Source organism: Mizuhopecten yessoensis, unplaced genomic scaffold (genome assembly GCF_002113885.1).
Source record: "Mizuhopecten yessoensis strain PY_sf001 unplaced genomic scaffold, ASM211388v2 scaffold7547, whole genome shotgun sequence".
In the NCBI taxonomy this organism is placed as follows: domain Eukaryota; kingdom Metazoa; phylum Mollusca; class Bivalvia; order Pectinida; family Pectinidae; genus Mizuhopecten; species Mizuhopecten yessoensis.
In genome coordinates, this window is record NW_018407102.1 from 285,803 (window position 1) to 311,629 (window position 25,827).

The following is a 25,827-nucleotide window of genomic DNA, read 5'->3' on the forward strand; positions in this document are numbered from 1 at the left end:
TACCATGTGTGGTACACAGGACATGTGTGATGTGTGGTACACAGAACATGTGTGGTACACAGAACATTTGTGATATGTGGTACACAGGACTTGGTTTGTCTGAAATGACAACTTGTAAGTTGCCAAATGTTACACAACGTCGTATCATTGATACAATAACATTGCTTAGTCATAATCTTACATGTATTACTTGATTGTCCAGTACACCGGGGTACTTCTGTAAATATATGTAGCCAATGGCTGATATCATACTTTACTCAGTATTATTAATAATCGAAAGTATTCACTATTACCCAATTGATTCATAATCACCAAGCAATATGTTAAATCTCTTCTGTCCACTGTTTACATTTCAAAACCATGTCATTATGTGATTGTCCACAAGTAAGTTATCTAAACGTTCTATGTTACTCTACTCCATACTTGTACTTGCGTGAGAATTCATCTCTTACTTTGTTTTCAACTAACATTGATAACTTAGGATTCAGAATAACCATGGCATACATTCTTGTGTACTCAAACATGTGTCATCATTCCTGAATACCTCAAGCATGTCTTATCCATTCTTGTGTACCTCAAACCTGGTCATAAATTCTTGGGTACCTCAAGCATGTCTAATCCATTCTTGTGTACCTCAAACATGTGTCATCAATTCTTGGGTACCTCAAACATGTGTCATTAATTTTTGTGTACCTCAAACATGAGTCATCAATTTATAAATTAAGTCTGAATAAGCATAAGTGAAAAGCATTTCAGGAAACTCTTGAAACATATTTGCTTCAGAAATATCTGTGTACACCAGTCGCCTATAGTAGATAGCTGGAAAGTCACCTTTTGGGTAGCTGTACCAGCAAGGTCTAATGCATCTGGCCCCAATTTCATGAACGTTCCTTAAGGTAAGGAGCTCCTTAACTTATGGAACGTTCATGAAACCTGGGCCTGAGAGGAAAGGGTCTCATTGGATCAATGGAAGCATTTTAACCCAATTTTATCATGGTCTGTTTGGTGTGAAAGAACGAGTCAATAAAATCCATTACTGAGGGGAGCCCAATTTTCTGGCAAAGTACTTCCTAGATTGCTATTACTGTATAGTGCACACTTTTTTAGGTAAATATTGTCATGTCAAAAAGGGGGTGCGCATACAGCTCAGTTGACTGGAATGATCAGTGTGATCAATACGCTCTGCTGTCTTCTACATATACTCAAACATAGACCTGATCATACACACTGCTGATACTCCTGTTTGAGATTTGATGCCACATCTGAAGTTTCAATGAAGGATAGGTCTGTCTTATTGGTCTTTTTCTCATAGAGTAAGTATTGGTGTTGATGATTTTGTAATAAATGCATTGATGTAGCCACACCATCATCATATTCACAAAGCATTGGTCAACTGCTATTAGCAAATGTCTTACTATGACGGATACGCAAGCATAATGACACTTTTATCTTACCAACAAAGGACAAAACGCTAAAACAGTTTGTTTAACGATGCCAATGAAACTGCATCATCAGCATAATCACACACAGAACTGGTCAATTTCTAAATAGTGGTCTACGACAATTTCACAAATACGACAACCTTCCTTAGTTATCGTATTCAACATTTGACAGGTTGAGTGCTATAACATTGGTCTATCTATTACAGATACACCGGCGTAACTACGCCCAGTCATCATGTTGGATGTTAACAGCGTCCAGGTGTTTATCTTAGGGTCGTAACACTCCACTGATCCTAGATTTGAAGTTCCATCGTCACCGCCAACAACAAAGAGATATCCTCCGTTGGCCACCACACCTGCAGAGAAACATTTATACATAAATTCATATTTTTAGTTGTTGTGACTTGCTCAAAATTAGTTTTGTATTAGAGAGCATTTTATAACAAATGGTTTTGCATATTTATTTGTTTAATTCAGATGAAACTTTCAAGATGTTTTAATTTTGTTCAAATGACAAGAGGCCCAGAGGGCCTGTATCGCTCACCTGGATATCTAAGCAATCTTGGCAAAATATTCTCCTAACAAGAGGCCCAAGAGGGCCTGTATCGCTCACCTAAATATTTAAGCAGTCATAGCAAAATATTCTCATTAAATATTATATTGCACTAAAAATATTTCCCTCGCAAACTTTGTTGGCTCCATCTGTTGAAACTACCAGCAAAATATTGTTGTAAGATTCTATGCTTTTTTATTCTTCTTCAGAAGTTGCTTGACATATTTTACCCTGTGTAGGTCAATGTCATTTTCCTTCTCAAATTGGTAAGCTCTATTCCAAAATGCTACCAGCAAAATCTTATGAATCCATTCCTTTTAGTTCTTAAGAACAAATCCATTAAAATGTTGTGACCTCTGTGACCTCTAAAGTAGGTTGAGGTCATTTTCATTCGCAAACTTTGGTGAGTTCTTTCACAGGAAGTCACCAGCCAAATATTATAATTTTATGCCTTGTAATTCTTCAGAAGTAGTTTGAACTGTTTGACATATTTGAACGCTGTGACCTTGAAACTAAGTCAATGTCATTTTCATTCGCAAACTTTGTTTGGCTCTTTCCAAAGAAGCCACCTGCCAAATATTAAGATTTTATACTTTTCAGCTCTTCACAAGAAGTTGTTCAAAGCATTAGACATATCTAACTCCTGTGACCTTGAAAGAAGGTCAAGGTCACTTTCATTCGCAAATTTTGTTGGGCTCTTTCCCAGGAAATAACCAGCCAAATATTAAGGTTCTATAACTTCCAGTTCTTCAGAAGAAGTCGTTTGAAGTGTTTGACATATCTGCCTCCTGTGACCTAAAAAGTAGGTCAAGGTCATTTTCATTCTCAAACTTTGTTGGGCTCTTTTCTAGGAAGTTACTAGCCAAATATAAAGATTCCATACCTTTCAGTTCTTCAGAAGAATTAATTTGAAATTTTGACACATTTGACCCCTGTGACCTAGAAAGTAGAACAAGGTAATTTTCATTCTAAAACTTTGTTGGGCTCCATCCCAGGAAGCCATCAGCCAAATGTGAAGATTCTATACCTTTTAGTTCTTCAGAAGAAGTCGTTTGAAGTTTTTAACATATTTGAACCCTGTGACCTTGAAAGTAGGTCAAACTAATTTTCATTCTCAAACTTTGTTAGGCTCTATCCCAGGAAGCCACAAGCCAAATATAAAGATTCTATACCTTTCAGTTCTTCAGAAATAGTCGTTTGAAGTGTTTGACACATTTGACCCCTGTGACCTTGAGAGTAGGTCAAGGTCATTTTCGTTCTCAACCTTTGTAGGGCTCCTACCAACAAAGCTTTCAGCTAAATATCATGCCTCTAGGCCTGTCCGTTCTTCAGAAGAAGTTGTTTAAAGGAAAAGTTGACAGACGAAGACGGACGGACGAAGGACGGACGCTGCACCATGACATAAGCTAATAAGTACCAAGGGAATGGGCCAGACCCTAAGGCCAAACCTTGTAGCATATCTGTATTAGCTTTTTCATGCCCAGCAATTTTATGTATGGTTATGGGATAGGAATCTCAACTGTTTCCAAGCTGTGACTAAGAAACTAGGTCCCTAGGGTTGTGGCCAGACCCCAGGGTCAATTATAATATCATGACTGCATTGGTCTCTTTATGCCCAGCACTTGTATATATAGTTTAAGGGTGGGAATCTCAATTCTTTCAAAGTCATGACCCAGGGGTTCAGTTTGCAAGGGTGGGGAAGACCCTGGGGTCAATTCTAATATCATGACAGCATTTTTCTCTTTATGCCTAACAATTGTATATAGTTTTGGGGTGGGGATCTTAACTGTTTCAAAGTTACAACCCAGGGGTTAAGTCTCCAAGGGTGGGGCAGACCCTGTGGCCATCCTGGAATCTTATAGGTGCATTTATTTTTTATATTCAGCAATTGTATATATTGTTATAGGGTGTTTCCAAACTGAGACCCAGCAACTAGATCCCTAGGGGTGTGGCCAGACCTGAGGGTCAATTCTAATATCATGACTGCATTGGTCTCTTTATGCCCAGCATTTGTATATATATAGTTTTGGGGTGGGGATCTCAACCGTTTCAAAGTTACAACCCAGGGACTATGTCTCCAAGGGTGTAGCCAGACCCCAGGGCCATCCTGGAAGCGTATGTGCATTCTTTTCTTTATACTTACCGGTAGCAATTGTATATATGGTTATAGGATGGGGATCTCAAACATTTCCAAGTAATAAAATATTTTTGGCCCCGACCCTTAGCCCGTGGGGTCAGCCCCACTATTTGTACAATTTTGAATCCCCACCTCCCATGAATGCTTCTGACAAAATATGATTTATATCCAGTGCATAGTTCTACAGAAGTAGTCGTTTATAGCAATATAGCCAAATTGCCCCCTTTTGGCCCCACCCCAAAGCTCCCTGGGGGTCAGCCCTATCATTTGTACAATTTCATATCTTGGTTCTGGTGTAACAGCCACTCAGTTTCTCATCTTGTTAAAATTGAAATGTTATCAAAATATGATTACACATTTACCAACATATTTGTAACCAAAGGGGAATATTCTAATTCTGCAAAAGAGTAGATTTTTTTACCTGCATTTCTCCTACAAAGGTGCATGTCTGCCACCTGTGACCAGGTGCTCGTTTCGGAGTTGAACATCTCAACACTTTTCCTGACAAGCGGTCCATCATGCCCACCTACTGCATACAGCAGGCCGTCTACCACACCCACACCTGGGGGTCAAATGTGTTAAAAGTTAGAAGATCAATCTAAAACTTCAAAATGATGTCAATGCCAATGATTCAAAGGACATACATATTTACAAAAGGTCATATGATTATAATGAAAGTAAAAGTCACATGATGACTATCGGTAAAAATGTCAAGGTCACTTCATTATTTCATCAGGCCAATCACATATGGCGTCACTTTTCATGACATTATTTGTGATTGGCTCGGTCAAAACTTACGACAAGATTGTTTCATGATCCTCGAGCCTTGACACTTAGTGCAGCCGAACCTGCTTTAGATATCACCTCTATCAAGAAACCACCTCTGTTATGAGACCACTTTAAAAACTCCATTGCAGCTATTTTCCTGCTAACTTAACCTGCATTAAGTCACCAACAGCAATAAGAGACCACTTAATATACTTCTTAACTTAGTCTGTGAATACTGATTTTTCCATCTCAAAGATTAGAATCTCCGTGAGTAAGTGACTCATTTTACATGAAAAATGCTCAATGTTTGGTTGAAGCAATCAGTATTTAACTCAGTCACCCCTGAAGACACATATGAACTCTTCCAATTCAAAGGTTGGAATATTTCATTATGAAATTTCAGGGGTGAATGTTTTAGGGGGGAAAAAAGCTTAGTAATGCTTTGAGCTTGTGTCTGTAATGGTTATTGGTACCTGCTCCACTCCGATGACACGACATCTCCACAACCGATGTCCAGGTATCCAGCTGAGGATTATAACACTCCACAGACGAGAGACACTGTCGAGACGCCCCGTCATATCCTCCGACAGCAAACAGATGTCCTGAAATAACATGAAAATTTCATAGGGCAGTTGAGCATTGGCAAAACCCCTGCATTGAACATCTTGCACACAAGTGCATTGAACATCTAGATCTGGAAGAAAGTGTATTGAACAGTTAGAATAAAACTGACTGAACATGTTTAATACAGTAATTTGCATATCTGTCTCAAAATGAAATCTAACATCAGGTATAAAAGCAAATTGAACACTTGGAATGATGTGAAATTAACATCTGGCACAAGAGGCAAGTTCTGTTCTGTTGGATTACCTGAATGGGTCGAATGATAAAATATTTAATTATTTGTGTGTAACTATGAATTGATATTCTTTTGTCATAACATAGATGTAACACAGTAAAACCAGCTTCACTTAACCAGTAACAGACCAGAGAATATTTTCCCATTTATCTGGATGTTCAAGTCTTGTAAGGAAACAGTATAGTTTAAGTATGTTATTTTTTTCACCTAATTATCTGTTCAAGTGAATAGTGGCTTTTGATTTCTTAATTAACTGATCCTTCTATATATACAACATTTCCAATTAAGATTACACCCAGACAAGGAAAAGTATTGCAAGTACATTAAAATCTGGCAACTGCTGGAGATAGAATATGAAATATGCCCTGGATAAATTGATGCAAGGAAATAAAAGGGCTGTAAACTTTGTCATGTGGGCATGGGACCTGGGCCCGTATTCATGAAACCGTTCTCATGCTCAAGCATGGATTCTGTGCTCAAGCCACTTTTCTTGTAACCCACCTAAATTATGTCAACCATCAAAAAGACAAATTTAAATATTGAAAACAGTATTTGGCTTCTAGTTTCTTCAATTTATGTCTAAAACTTTAACAAAAAAATATTTTTTAAATAATTTATAACTGGAACAAGAAATTAGACTTGAGCACAAAATCCATACTTGAGCATGAGAACGGCTTCATGAATACGGGCCCTGGTTTCAAAATGCCACACTCCACCACCAAAAGAGGTATAAATCTGGCAATCACAGGTGACAGAGTATATGCCAAAGACAAAGTAATGTACAGACTGCCGTATAGACGGAGTGGGGGACAAATAAACTGCCATGTGATCAAATAAGGCTGTGCGTTATAATTGTGAGTACTCACCTCCCAGTACTCCTACTCCTACACTGCTACGCCTGGTACTCATGTTGGCTATCGTCCGCCATTCTTCTGTCCGCACGTCAAAGCATTCAGCAGTGTCCAGTCCTTGAAATCATTCAGAAAATTAATTCAACAAAATAAAATAAACCATTCCCTTCTACATGTTGTCTAAATATTAGTGCAAAAGTATAACCTGTAATGCATTACCAACTTTACATTAAATAAATATGATTAATCTCATGATTTCACATTCTACCCTTCAAACCTATCTAAAACCCATCTATTATTTCTATCCAAAGAAGACGGTACAGACTGGCCAAACACACCTGTACACTCAGGTCACCATAGATCTAAACCTTAAGAATGTTAAGAAGTTGTGAGAAGACATATTTTGACCCATGTTACAAACATGAACATCCTTCCATCCTTCCATCCATGACAAGCATTGAAATCCAGTGTTTCAAGATAGGGATATAAGAAACTTGAAATTTTAACCAATTTAACCCTTGTGGGCCCCACCGCTCAGGCCCTTAAGATGGGTCAAATTCTTAATTTTCATACAATCAAACTACCATCCTATGGTAATACACTCCAATGTGAATTATTTTCGAATAAAAACAAACAAAAAAGTCTTATTTCCATACATAAACTACACCTATAGAAACTTTTGATACCCCCCTCCCGAGGAGGAATGGTCGACATTAGGTAACATTTGACTTTGTCTCTGCTGACTTAAAAATGAAATACATGAATTATTTTCATTCACAAGTGCGGTGCTTTAAGAGCAACTACAGATAGCAAATGAGTATTTCTGTTTGTTAAGACAATTAAAATAGTTGCTACTTCGAGTCCTTTGCTGTATGTCCTGGTTTTCCACATTACCTGATGATCCATCAAACCCTCCGACAGCGTAGATGACACTGTTTAGGACAGCAACTCCCAGTGTACTACGCCGTGCCTCCATACTAGGACAGGAAGTCCAGACATCCTTCATCGGGTCGTACATGTCCACTGTCCGTACTCTCAGTGACCCGTTAAATCCGCCCACTGCATACACCTTCCCGCTAACAACTGCCACACCTACAGATAGCAGGGAGAATCAGCCATACAGAAAATCAGTTTTGTTGGTTTAGTTGTTACAAAGGACACTGTGTATTTACAACCAAGAGTTGATATTTAGTTATTGTAAAATCTTGGTATGTAGCTATAATACCGCTGTACTTATCCTAAAATAAGGCCGGGTGGCCGACACATACCCGTAGTACTAGTTTCAAAGTGGGAAGGATGACTTAATGGACAATGAAACAGCAATTTGTAGCATTTCTTTAAAACTATTGCCAGATAAATATTGTAATGGTGTATTCAATTTCATGTCAATTGATTTATGAAATTCATTGTTATGAAACAAATTCTTGGCGAAGTTTACATATTAAAGATGCAAAATTGGAGAGAATACTAGAAGTGGTGTACCTCTAAACTCCATTAACCTAACATGTGGCTGGATTACTGGGGTAATATTTTATAGATTAAGGTTAATCTATCCTATAAAATACTGGCTATACACTGTAGAGTTATTTCATTTTGTGGGGCTAATATTTCATGGTTATCCTGATCAAAGTAGTTCGTGTGGATCAAATTTTGTGCCACATTGCCAGGTAATAATATTGAGCTTACAAGAATGCTTTTGTATTGAGGTAACTGCAGGTGACTTGGCAGATATGTTAACATAAAACTGTATAATGTAGCATGAAATTGTGCAAAATATAGACAGAACTTTCTTTGACTAGACCTGCAGGGAAACCCAGAAAAGCCCTGAACTATCCGACTTTCTTCATTACATAGACTCACCACAGCGACACCTCCTTGAAGGCATCTCGGCCAGCGTGCTCCATTTGCCCTCCTTGAAGTCATACGATTCCACACTCTTGATGGCCTTAGGGGCTTGTCCCCCGATCACTAGCAGCACCTACAACAGTATAAGAGGGTTATGTGGCTTAGTGTTTGGCATGAAAGACATCAAAGTCAGGGGCTAGGAGTTTGAGGCCTAGCAGAATGCATTTAGCTCATAGCCACAACTTCAATGTTAAGAAACTCTGAGATCAATTTTTGCTTTTCGTGAATCTGAAATCAGTACCTGTTTCAAATGAGTAAACATATTTCTACCTTTGGAAGTCCACGTGGGGTACGTGGCAGGGTCCTAGGCGATTTGTAGGCTGCCTTCTGCTCTGACCGGAGTAGATGGAACTTAAGAGCCTCTATGAGGAAATCCTTACACCGACTGCTGATCTTGATGAGTGGCTCCTCGTCCACTCTCTGTATCAAGTACTCATGTGTAACCAACGGCAGACGCACATGTTCCAGGAGGTCAGCCAGAAAGTCTTCCCGCGTGGTACGATTATGTTGGACCCACATCATTACTGCTTCATATACCTTTACAAAGTATGTAACATATCACCTTATACAACAACACACTAATGCTCTCCACGAGGTTTTACAACACAATGGTAACCGTCAGGCTACAAATTTGAATTGTTTTAAATAATCTTATGCAATCTTGCTACATATTTTAGGGTACAACTGAAAGGGGTTATTTTAAAGGACATGCTTGCAAGCAGGGACATAGTAGATCTGCATTTCAAATGTTTTACCTGTTCTTCAGATGTGACAGTGAGACGGTCACTTGAGATCATCTTGGCCACTTCAGACGAGGGGAGGGACAGGAACTCATCATGTTGTACCACATCTCTGTCAAATACACAGAATTACACACAGGTTAATTACACACAGGTTAATTACACACAAGTTAATTACACACAGGTTAATTACACACAGGTTAATTCATTTAACAGCCTTTAACTATAAGATCAACAGCAATCCAAGAGCTCGTTTTACTAACTGGTACTCATTAAGGAACTTTCTGCCACAGAACAAGATAATTGCTGATTCTCTAAATAAACTAGAACACTGACAGGTCAGTAAAGGCCCCGTTTTGTGGCAATATATCCCCCATAATCATCAAGAAGCAATCTGCCTATATAGCTGAGCTTGACGTTTGACATTTGGACTTCAAAAAGAATCGTAAGGAAGCAAAATATACATTTTACATGTACTATCATGTGAGTCTTGTTTCCTTCCACCTCCATATTTGCTGGGCTAACAGAAATGTAAATACCGGTGCAATACTCATTTGTTAGCTTTGATTTGTTTTATTTCACCTTATATACCTCCTCCATCAAGAACCAGGGTCAAAGTCAGAGATCCACTTTGTCTTTGACCTTTGGATCCAAATGACCTTGACCATTAACCCAGTGGCCCTGATCTTTGGTCAGTTGACTTCTTCTTTAATTCCGACCAACTTTGCTTCATAAAAATGTTTATCAGTGAAAAATACAAATTTGACCTTGACCCTTTGGACCCCGTAACCTGGACCTAGGGTCAGTTGACTCTGTGTTAAGTTCTGAACAATTTTGCTACATAATAACATAAAATGACCTTGACCTTAAGTCAGATGACTCCTTTTTATATTTAGACCAACTTTGCTTCATAATGTCATAACAAAATGTTCATCAGTGAAAAGATGCAAAATTTGACCTTGACTTTTGAACCTTTTGACCTTGACCTTTGAACTTGACTTTTTACCTCAATGTGTATTTTTGTGAACTGAACATCTTGACCAAGTTTCATGTACATCGGTCAATAAATACCAAAGTTATCAGCCAGGAACAAAATTTGTGGACGGACAGATGGACGAACAGACAGATAGACAGACAGACAGACAGAGTGATTATTAAAGAGCACCTGTATCTCCGATACGGGGCCCTAATTAAGGTTTAGGATTAGCATGTATTAAATAGGCAGCCAACATCATATATTTGATCTATTTAGATGGTTTGGTTTGATATGGTTTAATGCCCTATCAACAGCTAAGGTCATTTAAGGACATGCGTCCTTGTGTGTAATGTATGGAAGCATGCGTGTATGAGTGCTGGAGGCAGGGTATGTTGGTGTTATTGCCTGGTTCTGATAGCGCTGATCTAACGCTGTCTTCGAAGTGTTACAAAACTAAATTACCATGCCAACAGCACTCAGCATAGAATTCGGCCTGGTTCAATACATGGGTGAACTAGTTGTTGTCATTACCTTCCATGCTGAACGTGAAGCAGAAAAAAGCAACTGCCATTTTTAAGGACTTTGGTATGTCCCGGCATGGGGACAGAACCCATTGCCTTCATCACCTGGGTGAATATTCAACATTAAAGTAAAGAGAAAAAGAAAGTTTCTAAATAATGCAATGGATGCAGCATATATTTTCAATCCCTGACCTGCAGATATCTAATTAGATCAACATTAATAGTTTACCATACACATTTAATTTAAATGCATTAAATTATTTTCACACAGATTAAATTTCTGGAGTTTTGTATCCCAATATAAAAAGGTTTCATCCTCACCCCATGGGTAGTCAATTACCTAGATAAATATTTAATAGATCAATCCTTGACCAAAAAATTTCACTTATACATTGAGTGCTGATCATATGAAAATATGTGCAATAAGGGATTCTAGAAGAAAGACAACTTTAGAGAACACATTTTTTTTCTTATTTGAATAATTATTTTTACAATCATTCACATTTTAGATATGACTTCCTACACAATATAATCTATAAAGTAATTGAATCCCATGAACCTACACTGTTTATCATGGTGATAGTCTATATGTCTATACGGTTAGTCTAAACACTGTGTCAAGCTTTAAAGTTTGAAGGTCCTAGATAGGCAGATAGCCAACTTAACAGTCTAGAATTTTTTGCAATTGATTGTGACCTTGATCTTTGACAGCTCAATTTTTAGGGTGGCCTAGCTTCTTGACCCATTGGTAACCATCCTGTGAAGTGGAACGATATTCTTCTTAGAGCTGGGAAACTACTGTATTTTCACACAAGTCACTGTAATATTCAACCCAAAACAAATATAAGTTTTTGTGGTTCCCCAAATAGTTACTTGCTAGTTTTGGATTATGTTGGGTGTGCGGGATTTTTTTTTTTCTATTTCATTTTATATTGTTTTAACACTTCTGGTCAGGTTTTGGAAGGTATGGTATATGTAGATAAATACATCTACTAGGTATAGGAATTACTGCACATCTTATTACAATATGGTTCTTCCTCTGGATATTTTTTTTAATATTAATAGAGAGAGAGAGAGAACAGACAAATAACTAAGATTAAAGCAATTAAAGCAATTAAAAAGTTATGATGCAGAGGTCAAAGTACCTTAACAGTTTATAAGTTGCACCTGAAAAGTTTCCACATTTTTGACATCTGACCTTGAGGTCAAAGTCACAGTGACCTAATGACAGTGCACTGCACATCATCTATGGGTGATGCAGGTATCGGTATACTTACTGCAAGATTCATCAAACTATTTGAACAGTTTGAAAGTAACGGCCCGAAGTAGATGGTACTGAAAAGTTTTTACTTATTTGACTGTTGACATTAAGCAAAGTATACCTCCTTGCAAAACACTACACTATTTAAACAACTTTTGTTTATTTTGTAAGCTGGCAAAATACTTTTAGAGCATGTTGGATGCAGAAATTCTGTAATCTACAAAACACTGTAATTTTTATTTCTCTCCTGTTATGTTGATAATATATAGCAATATTAAGGGCTTTAGGGTAAACAGAGTGTATACACACTTTGCAGGTGTACAATGTATAAGATGTTTCTGCCTGAATACCCTATAGTCATTGATAATTACATATTCTGATTCAGGATCGTGTCTTGCCATTTAAAGGTATAGAATTCCAAGGCTATTTTACCCTATGCAGTCTTCAAAACGTTATTTTTCAGTCTTTTTTTTTTCTTTCCTGTATATTCAAAGGCAACTATAGGTTACAGATCGTTTTAGGAAGTTTAATAATTTTGCAATTGTTCCCAGGAATGTTGCAGACAGTTATTAACAAATACATTGTAACGTGACCACTAACGCATTGGATAAGTTCTCTGTTATTTAATCAGTAGTTCTTGAGACTAAATCCCTGCAGGCCAGCTAAGATGTTTTTGTGGAAAAGGAAATCATAACTAGAACACTGACAGGTCAGTAAGGGCCCCGTCTTGTGGCAAAATATCACCCATAATCATCAAGAATGACGCATTGTTTAATTCCCACAAACATTGCTTCAAAGTGTCATAATGAAATATTCACCAGCAAAAAAAATACTAAATTTTACCTTGACCTTTGAACGAGTGACCTTGACCTTAAGTCCGTTGACTCTTTGTTAAATTCCGACCAACTTTGCTTCATAAAGTCATAACAAAACGTTCATCAGGGAAAAGATACAAAATTTGACCGTGACCTTTGACACAGTGACCTTGACCTTTGGTCAATTGACTCCTTGTTTAATTCTGACCAACATTGCTGCATAATGACATAACAAAAATGTTCATCAGGGAAAAGATACAAAATTTAACCTTCACCTTTGACCCAGTGACCTTGACCTATGGTCAATTGACTCCTTGTTTAATTCTGAGCAACATTGCTTCAAAGTGTCATACAAAAATGTTCACCAGTGAAAAGATACAAAATGGAACCTTGACCTTTGACCCAATGACCTTGACATTTGGCCAGGTTGACACCTTGTTTAATTCTGATCAACTTTGCTTCATCGTGTCATAACAAAATGTTCACCAGTGAAAAGATACAAAATTGAACCTTGACCTTTGAATCTAATGACCTCAACCTTTGACCTCAACTTTTTACCTCAGTGTGTCTCTTTGTTTAATTCTGAACAAGTTTGCTTCATGTCATAAAATGCTCTTTAGTGAAAGGCTCAAAATTTGACCTTGACCCCTGACCAGATGACCTTGACCTTTGGTCAGTTGACTCCTTGTTTAATTCTGAGCATCATTGCATCAAAGTGTCATACCGAAATGTTCACCAGTGAAAAGATACAAAATTCAACCTTGACATTTGAACTAATGACCTTGACATTTGGTAAGGTTGACTCCTTGTTTTATTCTGATCAACTTTGCTTCATAATGTCATAACAAAATGTTCATCAGTGAAAAGATGCAAAATTTGACCTTGACATTTGAACCTAATGACCTTGACCTTTGACCTTGACTTTTTACCTCAATGTGTATTTTGTGAACTGAACATCTTGACCAAGTTTCATGTACATCGGTCAATAAATACCAAAGTTATCAGCCAGGAACAAAATTTGTGGACGGACAGACAGACAGACAGACAGACAGACAGAGTGATTACTATAGGGCACCCGTATCTCCGATACGGGGCCCTAATAAAATATTTCCTTTATTTACAACTCTCTCCTAAACTATAAAAAGGACATGCAACTCCAAATCTGAAGGATTTCCTATGGATTGAAACTCGATAAACGACTTTTGAAGGAGTTACTGGCCTTTACTTCTGGCGTTACATACTTCCGGATGAGACACGTGACTCAGACTGGGACATGGAGATGATTCATTAAAATTCTATATACAACATATATTATACAAGGAGGAATTTGATGTTTGTACTAAATTTATGATGAAAAAGGTGTTATATTTTGTGAGTGGCATAAGGCAGGTTTCAGCTACGGCAAGCTTTTACATACAATATATGAGCTACGGCAACAAACAATGTATGAAATCATGTCAAGGTCGTGTACAAAATATTTCAACATACGTAGATTTATAATCCTTTAGAAATCTTGTTGAAAACAGAAGGGTGGGATCAGTTTTTTATAAGGCTGAGGTGAATAAAAACACATCGGTGCATAGGGTAGCTGGGTTCAATGATAGCAGATTTAAGCAAACACTTGTGATTCCCCTTCACCTATCTGTAGGTCTTCTCTTTAACACTCTATGTATAGCAAAGAGCCAAGATGAAACCAATGTCATCGAAAGCCTTATACTGAATATTTCAATAGTCAAAAGAAGTGTATCTGTCCAGTATATGTTAGCTGTGGGAACCGTAGCTTCTAGGCCTGATCTTTTAAAAAAAAAAATATTGTTAACAGACCAGAGTCTGATAACAATAAAAAAAAAAACATTAAAAAGATTGGGCCTAGAAGCTATGGTTCCCACAGCTACAGTATATGTCTGCTTTGTCTGACAGATCTTCTAAAACTGACACAAAGAATTCCCATATAAAATATCAGCATGGTTGCACACTTATTGAACCCCCAAAATTGTCAACAGTAGCTATCCACAGCTCATGCTCACATTGAGATTTATTTTCATTGAACAGGTAAGTAAGAAATAAAAGTATCCGTTTCGAAAAGCTGATTTAAATACAGATTTGATTTTCTTGTTAAATAGCAAACTTTCTACAGTCAATAACATTGTCTATTTCATGTTACCTCCTAGAAATTTTGACATATGACTGAAAGCATATAGTTTGTTCAACTAGTCCTGTGGTCTTCCAAACTATACCTTTAGTGTCTTAAAAAATTAAATACATACTTACTGTTAGCCTGATTTTATTTTTGGCTATCATCATCAACAACACACATACTTCTGCATTAGACTTCAGACTTCACATGTCCCTGAAACTCTCGTTTTTGATTGGTCGAGTTATGTTTGTTTGATTGATAAATTGAAATCAAATGACTTATATGTATTGATTTCATTACAGAGAACCAAAAATGGCATCCAGATGCCCAAGTTCTCAGACAACACCACAAGTAATACCTACTGGTTCAGTTATGAGGTAAACCCCCTTCCCATGACACCATTTGAATTTCCATGGACCATTGATATCACATACAAAATATTTTCAGCTATATTTTAGGAGTAATTTTATTTCAAATATATTCACTTATTTCCCCATTATTTCCACATATTTTACCCCCTCCTCAAACTATATAAAATCATCCTTATGATTGCAATACAATGCTATATTACAAGATTATATCAGGAAAATATATTGGATCAAAATTAGTCTTTGTATAACACCTGTTTATCTAAAATTTATCTAAAATCAAATAGCAATCCTCTGTTCTTAACATAAATAAGAGGAGAAAGTTACATTTCTTATTTCTTATCATTAGTCAGTATAGGCCAATTTGTCAACAGATAATTGATTATGATTTTCAGCAAATTTCCCATCGCTATTACAAATATATTTTCTACTATATATTCTGTATGTCCACAATTCACACCACTTTTTACACAATATTTGTGGCTTTAATTCCAGAATTATACACAACTCCAGTGAAGAGATGTGTCACATCCCAGATGGAGACTTAATTCCTCCACCAGCTAAATCAATTTCTACTGATGGCATTTCTAAAAATAATGCACTTCATCCAACAATGGGACAGACTGTAACTGCAGAAATTACCAAAGAAACCAGGAACAGCTTTGATATGGAAGAGGATAATTCAGGCAAAATTAAAAATCTTGTCCAGAAAGAAAAAAGGGAAAGAAAAAAGAGACAACGGGTTCCAAGTCTGGATGAAATACTAGGAATCCAAAAAAGTCAAGGTGGAATCCTCAGTAATGTCAATAGAGGACTAAAGAAGAGAAGTGGGATCAGAAAACAGCAAGGAGGAAGCCTCAGTAATGGAGAAGAAGAGGAAGTTGGAGAACAGGAGATAAGTACCACATGGATATCTCTGCTACTGTATATATACAGCTATATTGCCAGCTTCAACACTACCCCCCGTAAGAGAGTAGGAACAGGCTGGATGACAACAAAAATTCAGAAACAGAAGATAAGTCTCGCATGGATTTCAACCCTGCTGTATATCTACAGCTATAATGCTAGCTTGGAAGAAATCGATAAAAAACAAAGTACCGGTAATACCACCACACATAAGAGAAAAAGAAGATGTTTGGGAAAGGGAACAGATTGGAGGAAAACTCAATCAATAAGGATGAAAAGTAAACATACTTAAGCCGAAAACTGTCTATTACCAATGAATATCTTCAATTGGGATATTTTGCTGTTGCTATATTTTGTTGTTGCTATATTATGGCTAGTTTTTAAAAAATGTGCTTTAAATTAAAACTGATGCATTTTATTTGGTGTGTTTTGGTTCTGACAGCTCAGTTTTTGTCACTTTCTTGTGCTATGCTAGCTCAAATGTTTGTTTCAATAACACAACAGCAAGAATAAATTTCTCATAGATCTAGAGTTAAATTGCTTCTCTGCAGTTAAGCAGAGTAAAGCTTCTTTGCTTCGGAGTCTTAGAGTCAAGTTGATACTTACAAGTTCAGCAGAGGCAAGCTTCTCCTCTATGTTATTTGTTTAGAGTCTTACATTATAATTAATAGTCAAATCGATTCTCTGGAGTTTAGCAGAGTCAAGGAAATACCTGCCAACCCCATATATACTGAAAGAGGGTGATGACCCTCTTTGGAAAAGAAAAAAAGAGGTTCATAGTGTGCGACATCTTTTTTCGCAACAAATATAAGAAGGGTAGATATTAAATTAGAACTTAAATATTTTAATGATACAAAAGGTGCACATTCTACAGTCATTGAACTGAAGGATGTTCTCTAGGTTTATCTTTGGATTCTAGCTGTATACAAATCCAATAAGTAGCCCTGGTGTTCAGCAATTCCAAGCTTTTTCTCTTGATTAATTTGCTTAAGAGTCTTATATAGAGTCAAGACCCTTCTCTGGAGTTAAGCAGAATTGAAATTCTTTGCTAGGTTATTCACTTAAGAGTCTTATATTTTATTTCTAGTCATCTTCATAAATGCTTAAAGTCAGGTGGCTTCTCTGGAGCTAGACAGAGGAGTTAGACAGAGTCTTGCTTCTTCCCCTTGAGTATATTTCAAGTCTAGTTGTATGAAAGTTCAAGTTTAAGGTGTATTTAGCGTATATTAAGCTGAGTAGAGTGAATAGCCCCTGATATGCCATATGTTTTTAAAATTATATGTATCTTTCCTGTTTAAAGTTGTAATATCATAAAGCTTTTATACACAGTATACTGTAAACATGCTTTTTTTGGTGCACTCAAATTTAAGCGCATTAACAAATTTTCATACATTGATGAATTGATGCACCCAAAAAACATGCGTTAAAGAACAAAACACAAGAACTTCATTTGGTTCATTCACAATTTAGCACAGTAATTAAAACGATAAAAACACTAAAATAAGACCCCGCTAAAATATGTTTGTTAACAGTATCTGTTCTCTAGATTTACTATCCAAAGGTTGGTCATCAGTGTGTATGTTCACACATTCATGGTTTTGTTTGAGATTATTCCCTGGTCTATATGGTCATGTGTCTTCTTTAAATTGTCTATCAGAAATGTACTTCTCTTCCACAACCATTATAGATATCCTCACTCCTGACTCATTTGATAAACCTGCTAGGAGTTGGTAAACATTCTACATTACTGATTTGTGGTACATTTTCTAATTATGATGTCAAGTAACAGTTCTTTATGATGTCATCTTCTTTTGTGACGACATGAGTCATGGCTGGTTTCCCTGAGGGGAACAGAAATATTATATTCTCAAGAGAAACCTATTGCTTCTTAGATGTAATATCTAAACGTTATGGGAGAAAAAGGTCCCCAATGGGTGATGGTTGGTTATGTTCAATGAACTCTCGTTAGTTAATTATACAATTTGAAAATCAACTTGAGTTAGATAACATGATAACCAATCATCACCTTTGTGGGGAACCTATATGTTTGATAAAACAAATGTGAAACACAGACACACATTAACAAGACTATTATCTCAAAACTTAAACAGTCATTTATCATATATAATGCAAAAAAATAATTATGTGAAGGTATATGAACATTTTCAAATGCCTGTTGACTCTGTTTTTGACCAACCAATTTGGAGATTTAATTTTGAATTTTAACATTCTGAAAACTAACATGATTGTTTAAAATAATTTAGAAAAAAAAAATAGAAAAAAATATTCATGTCTTTAACCAATTTTTTGGTAAGGGACTGGTTGTGTCTGATGGCAACAAATTCAACAGGCCCAGTGGGTCATCTTTTCATATGCTCTGAAGTTGACCGCTGTAATTGTAGATCTGTACAATGTCTTTATTATGTACATGTTTATTAACAAGAAACATCATTTTTATATATCATAAAATCAATGTACTGATGTAGTAGAAATTCTTTTTCTTAAAACTTATCAATAAAATTACACAGTCCCCCGAATGTTCTGTTTTCTTTATTTGCTTGTCAAAATGTTTGAAATATACATATACAACTTGACAATTGGGTATACAAATATGTGTTACATGAAACTACAAATCTTTGACGAGTATTTTAACTAAAACAATTAAGAACCATTTCTAGCCATGTATAAGGTCAATATAAGCAATATATTGTCCACGATTAAATACCTGGGAGGATTACTTTTGAATTATTGTAACTCTTTTTCTTGTGATATTTCAATAATTAATATATTCTACTGATGTGGTTTAACAATTATTGATCAAGTTTGAATAACTTCAACACCACGTTCCCTCTTATGCCAGAAATAAAGAAAACAAACCTCTACACTGCAGTATGTATATTTTTGTTTTTTTAATTTTGCCTACCGTTATTGTATAGACTCTTACCTACTACAATACTGGAATACCGGTAATATTACACACCCCTACTCATTATGAATTATTGTTGGTAACAACTCATACAACAACTGAAATAAACAGGACACTTTCAGATTAGAACATATATTCATTGGCAGGACCAAATCCAAATATTACAAGAATCCCCAGAATATTGAAATAAGGACCCAAACATAAATGCTATTGACAGCATTTTGGGAGAAAATTGTAGTCAGAAATTTCAATAGAATTACTTACTTATCGTTAGCCCAAGTTGCTTCCCATGGATCGTGAATTACAATCGGTTTCGCTATAAATTGTATGTAATCATTCCTGATTATGATTAGTTATATAGTTTAGAAGTTAGTTTTTCCTTCTTGGGCTATATTGTCCGCTTTTGAGAGTATCCCATACAGCATGCATCATCTAGCGTTTATTGTAACTCAAAAAACGTATTTATGGGCAATAATGCCTACCCATCTCCTTGGTTCTAACTAGGATATAGTGGTGATATATGAATATCTGATGACGGGGGGCTAAATATTATGAAATGCTAGATGAACACGAAAAAGTCAGTCAATTATCCTTGTTTAGGCTTTGAGCTGATTTTGACAAGTTAAGGATGCTGAGCTTACTAAGTTACTGCTGTTACTGAATTGGTATCACAACCTGTTTAGACCTCAAATATGTTTGCGATACCAAAACCAATATATTTTCTTGGTGTATTTTTTAGCAAAGCAAACAAAAAATCAGCAAAAAAATATCTATTCATAAAATTATTCATGAAAGATAAAGAGTAAAGCTGTCAATTATAACATATAAATAGAATATCAATTGTAAACAGTTATATTACTTTCCCCTATAGCTAATAAACAAATCTTGTCCAATGACAACAAAAATTGGAAAAAAATTCGACAAAAAACTCATTTAAGAGTAATCCTTCCTGCTCAAAATATATCATAGGTCTAAGTGAAATATTCTGGAGTATGTTAGCTCCTGTGTTAACCGTTAAGTCAGGGGGTAATGATGAACAACGCTTGTGCCAGGAAAGAGTAGTCTTAGCATGACTCAAACTGATACAGATCATGTGGCTTCCAGTGTTAAAGTTAGGATTACAAAATATTTGATGTAGCACAGGACAAGAGTAATAGTCTACATCATAAAGTTTTACATGACAGAAACTAAAGCACAGGTTAGAACCTGGGGTCTTGCTGACTCTCCCCCTCCTGTCAGCTGCAGGGTTGTTATAATATCCTATACTTACACAAAGTGTTGTTCTATGTAGGTTTGGGAGTACTGAAGTAGGTCTGTACAAGCATGCAGGTCAGCAAAGGCTCGGATGCCGATGCAGTTACTTGGATGAAGCTGGGACTGAAGAAACTCGCAGCAGGCATCTCTAACCTCCGTCATCTGTAGGATGTTAGCAGCAGGCAATAACACCTGTAACACAACAAAAGTACCTCAACAGTTTTAGGACGTAGTTGTTCATGCTATTATATATGGTAACACTTGCACCATAACTTTACTAAATACCCATGTTAGGGTAACCAAATAAGTCCCCTCTCCTCTATTCTTCCATTCAGTGAGCTAAACACATCTCTGTTGTACAGCAAGTACAGAGCTGTTTCATTTCTGTCAGTGACTAAACGAACAATAGTTGTAATACTTTATAAACAATAACTGATGAAGAAACAGTTCTCTTTCATTTTATTGCTGAATTTGACATATACAAATGGAATGAAAAACCAAGAAAAGCAAGAACAGCGATAAAAAAACAGATTCAGTGTTTTGTAATTTATACACATACTTATTTTATCATATTGAAATTTTAGCACGTTATCAAATTTTAACAAATAAACTCATTGATAAACTGACATATATCCACAATACAATTATATACAATAGAAAACTAACAGGTAAACAAGTTACACAACCATAACAGTGATAATATATGATTACCTCTAAAAGTACTTTTATGGTATAGATTGTGGGCATGAGACTTTAAAACAAGAGGTCCAGAGGGCCTGTATTGCTTGACTGTTTCTTTTGTTACATGAAACTGACATAAAGGTAACTTCAGACCAAATTTGGTAACTAGAACACAAGACATTTTAACATCTCTTAAGCGGTTCTTAAGATATTGTTGTTTGAAATTTAAAATTTTAATTTTTAAGCTTTTATTCCACATTGACCTTGGACTCCTGGTAGCACTTAAAGTTTACCTTTGACCTCATTACTGTAATAAACAAAACGATTCACACAGCTGGTCTACATAAACATACCCAAGTATCATGACTCTAGACCAAATGGTTCTTAAGATATTGTTGTTTGAAGTTTTTAACATATTTGACCCCTGTGACCTTGAAAGGAGGTCAAGGTCATTTTAATGAGGAAACTTTATAGCATTCCATTCCAGGTACCTACTGACCAAATATCATGACCCTTGGGCCTTATGGAACTTGAGAAGATTGTTAAAACTTGTAACCCATGTTTACCTTCGACCCATGACTAGCACTTAAAGTTGACATTTGACATCATTACTGTAATAAACAAAATGATTCACACAGCTAGTCTGCTTAACATGCCAAAGTATTATGACTCTAGTCCAAATGGTTCTTAGTATATTGTTGTTTGAAGTTTTTAACATATTAGACCCCTGTGACCTTGAAGGAGGTCAAGGTCATTTGAGGTAACTTTTAGCACTCCATCCCAGGTACCTAATGGCCAAATAGCATGACCCTAGGTACTCCAGTTCTTCAGAAGAAGATGTTCCAAAGAAAAAGTTGACGGACAGATAATGGACGGACGGGGGACGGACGACATACGCCACAGTACGGCATAAGCTCACATGGGCTTTTGGGCCAGGTGACCTAAAAAACTGTTTATAAAAAGATAGATAAATAATTTTCAAATAATAATCCCTGGAAAAAGCAAGAGAGTTTATCATAATAAGTACCTGCACATTTTCTTCTGTTACATTTACTTCTGATGTGTACATAAAATCAATCAGTTGAACCAGTGCTGCGGGATCTATTTCTTGTAGAGTGATTCGATCAGACTTGGCCTCTGCCAGGTCACCAGTAAACATGGCATAGAAATACTGGCTGCAGGATGACAAAACTACTTTATGTGCCAAAATTTCAGTTGTGTCAGCAATCAACACCACATCACAAAGGAGACATTCTCTGAAAAAATCATATGGTATTTCATACAAAAGACCAAGATTTTTTTAAATATAAACGTATTTGTTGCTAATTCGTCTTTGACAAAAGCCTGTTATAGCTACAAATGTACCTTTAATTCTGATATCATTATTCCATCAATCAAAAATGGGCATTTCAAGAAATGTGCCAGTACATTGTTTATATTATTGATTTTATCACTTGTTTCCTAAAAACATAACAACTGCCAATGAAAAATAAACTTTTTAAGTTCTAATCATAATGAAAGTTTCTTTCAGTCTAATTTTTTTATAAACGTTAGTAAATTTTTAAGACAAGATTTCACTTTAGTATATCAAACCTTCTCATCTGGTTCAGGATTTCAAATGCCTTCTGTGTATGATGAGGATGTTTGTATGCCGGACGCTCTCGTGACATCAAGTTCCTAGGACGTACCGCTTCGAGAGTCGACATGTTGGAGGACGGACAACAGCTCACAAGGGCTACACCAGTAATATTAACTCAATCATGTCTTGAAGTTAACTGAAATAAAATTAGGTTATTAAAGGTGGATTTCTGACTTAGCTGTAGTTATATATATAGCAATACTTGCCAATGTTTTCAAATTTCCATGGGGGAGATTGCACATGCTCTACATTAAAAACATAAATCAGCTTTGTCTATATACACCATCAAGGGGGGGGGGTCACTTTTGATGGCATCTTTTCAGTTCTTCTCTCAGATGAAATCATCATATCTTAGAAAACAGAAACAGTTAAGCAAATTTACTGGTTGAAAATGTTAATTTTAGGGCTCAAAATCAAGTCATCCTCCAAAATAGGGAAAGTTAACGTTGGCATGTTTGATATATGTAAAGACATACATGTATTATCATGGTTACTATACTGTACAGATCGAGCAACATTTTTAAAGTTTATGTTGGCATGAACACAAGCCATTATGAAAACTATAATACAGGTTTGTCACTAGAAAAATCCCAAAGTGAAAGACTAAAGAGATTGTTAATCAGAAAAGTCCTTCACAACCAGATTTCACATGAGCTTGAAATGCAGCTAAGACCATGACATTTAGTGGCTCTGTACACAATTCTACATTCAAACCAGTCTACAGACCAGGAGTAGGTGGATGTCATGCTTTGGATCAGCTTGGATACATATTAAGGTTCAACAAGCCCTCTAAAAGATGCTGTAGTCACCTAAACTTTCAACCCCTGATAAGTCAAATTCAAAGACCTCAATTAAAAATCGGAACTTATATATGTATGTTATTTGTATACATTGGATATACAAAAAATACATAGCCAGGTTAACGTAGTCAAAAATAAGGCATTAAGGCTGATGTCTTCATAAAAATAGCTGATCATTGGACTTATAACATGTCAATCTCTTTTGCGGTCCATCTGCTGAGAAATGACCCATAATTTAAATTTTATACACTTGGTCATGCAGAGCTTTATTTTTCTTCTACTAGCTGTTGATAGAAATTCTGACCTCAAATAAAGATAGATGTTGCCATGCGAAACCACTTAAAGCATAGTAAAATCCCCTGGTAATACATTTTAGCAATTTATAAATAAAAAAACAAAGGCAAAGTAATCTTCATCGATAAATGAACTTTAGATGATATGCCATGTGATTATATGCTGTGATTATATTAATGCACTAAACATGCTATATACTGAAGCGGAAAGGTATAATAATGTTTATAACAAGTCTAGCTCTTTTATAAAAACATTGAATTTTAAGAAAGGACATTTTATATGAAGTTTTAAGTAGTGTTTATGGTCAAAGGTCTATGGTTTTACACATATACCGGTAAAATTTGTTACGCGGACGTTTTACTATGAATTTTTTACTTTCCCATAGCAGTAATAATCTTTTTGTGAGGCCGGTACATACGGTACCTCTCCACACATAGTTCAAGATAAATAAAGCCCTGCATGACCTAGGTATATAAATGAACTTCAAATAACATGTGATTTCTTAACATTCAGTTGGCTTAAGACATTGAGGGACATGTTAAAAATCTGGTGAACAACTTTTATCATTACATCAACCATAATGCCGTATTTTGACTTTGTTAACCTGCAGGTTATGTACCTTTTTAATAGCGCATGTACATTATATATTCCGATTTTTGATAAGGGTATTTGAATATGACTTGCAAGGGGGTTGAAATTTAGGGTGACTATAACATCTTTAAGGGGTCTTGTTGAACCTTAATACTGTTAGACTACAGTATCATTTGCATTTACTTTTTTATTATGAACGTTTTGAACCCTACGTTATGTAATCTAAAACATTAATCATATATATAAGATTTTTCCGATTTGGCATTATTGTAGGCCTATCATTCAAGAAATGAATCTTGATTCGACAGTTGATGAGTCTTTATTTCATATATCAAAATGTTCCAGACATAATTCTACAATTTTCAAGAAAGCAATAATATATTTTACTTTCCTACTTTTTGAAATACATACTTTGATTCGACTAAGAGAACTTAGGGTATTCACCAGGACTTCAGTAAATGAAATATTAAAATATGCAACCAGCAAATTGTCAAACATTGCTACAAACATTGAGCTTGGGCCGAAACGTCAGGTAATAAGACTAGTCCTATACTTTGTCTGCTCATTTCGACTTTATTTATAAATATTTACCAATTCCAGCTAAACCAGTTATATTTGAGATTCAATTCACATCCAAGGAGCTGTAAGTTTAACCGATAAACGCCTCATTTTTAAGGCAAACAGCAGAAAACTTATTATGTCAATGCAATGTTTTCGTCTAGATCTGTGAAAACCGGAACAGGAATCGTAGCCTGGACGAGGGTCACAGTAATGTCCGGATTTCCCTCAAAGTGTGACTAAAATTTATTTAGTCAGCAATTAGCTGGATCCACATAAGGCATAACATACAGCTGTATACATTACTGAAGAGGCTCTTTTTTCTGTATTTTCTTTAGCTTTATCACGGAATTAGATTCTAAGTCCGTGGCTTAATGTATAAATCAAGGGTTCCGATTGTTGGCATAACGTTATCGTCAAGAGAGAAGCTCGCTAAATTCAAACATATATTTAATATAAGGCTGTTATGATCTAATTGACAGACTGACTGATCTCGTGGGATGTTAACTTTTGAAAGAGTCATCAGATTTTCATGAAACGTGCAGGTATACTTTTTAACAAATTAGAACCTCATTTATGTTTAATGCTCAAAGAACTTAAGATGTGCCATAGTATTAGAATGTTTCAATGCTATGGCCCGAAGAATAAGTCCCAAGGTCTGGCCCAGGCCTCGGTTAAATCCTGGTAGCATTGGTCACTTTATGCCTAATAATTGTATATATCTTTTTTGCAGCAGCAATAATCTTGAAGTCAGCAGCAATAATAGCAGATACATATGTCATTTTTGTTTTTGTGATTCACTTGATATATGAAAAATAATTAAAATGACCCCCTCTAGTACTTTT

General features: G+C 35.9%; 2 protein-coding genes across 2 annotated transcripts; one reads left to right on the forward strand and one right to left on the reverse strand.

Annotated features, from left to right (window-relative positions):
- Positions 1-25,158, reverse strand: LOC110453948 (kelch-like protein 2). The gene is made up of 12 exons (XM_021503205.1): positions 25,016-25,158; positions 22,694-22,875; positions 22,128-22,356; positions 20,436-20,611; positions 9,271-9,367; positions 8,786-9,052; positions 8,471-8,588; positions 7,505-7,702; positions 6,626-6,727; positions 5,374-5,502; positions 4,554-4,694; positions 1-1,798 (listed from the first exon to the last, which is right to left on the reverse strand). Exons 2-12 carry the CDS (start codon positions 22,804-22,806, stop codon positions 1,623-1,625), a joined length of 1,746 nt encoding a protein of 581 aa, XP_021358880.1. The 5' UTR covers positions 22,807-22,875; positions 25,016-25,158; the 3' UTR covers positions 1-1,622.
- LOC110453949 lies at positions 15,210-18,765 on the forward strand. The gene is made up of 2 exons (XM_021503206.1): positions 15,210-15,342; positions 15,829-18,765. The coding sequence occupies exons 1-2, from the start codon at positions 15,278-15,280 to the stop codon at positions 16,529-16,531; spliced, it is 768 nt and encodes a 255-aa protein (XP_021358881.1). The 5' UTR covers positions 15,210-15,277; the 3' UTR covers positions 16,532-18,765.
- Positions 25,159-25,827: the final 669 nt, after the last annotated feature.

Coding starts and splice junctions, on each gene's coding strand:
- LOC110453949 (XM_021503206.1), top strand. CDS start 15,278: ATGGCATCCAGATGCCCAAGTTCTCAGACAACACCACAAGTAATACCT. Junction 15,343..15,828: donor CCTACTGGTTCAGTTATGAG/GTAAACCCCCTT, acceptor CTTTAATTCCAG/AATTATACACAACTCCAGTG.
- LOC110453948 (XM_021503205.1), bottom strand. CDS start 22,806: ATGTCGACTCTCGAAGCGGTACGTCCTAGGAACTTGATGTCACGAGAG. Junction 20,612..22,127: donor TAACAGAAGAAAATGTGCAG/GTACTTATTATG, acceptor GTTGTGTTACAG/GTGTTATTGCCTGCTGCTAA. Junction 9,368..20,435: donor TACATAGAACAACACTTTGT/GTAAGTATAGGA, acceptor TGTATTTGACAG/AGATGTGGTACAACATGATG.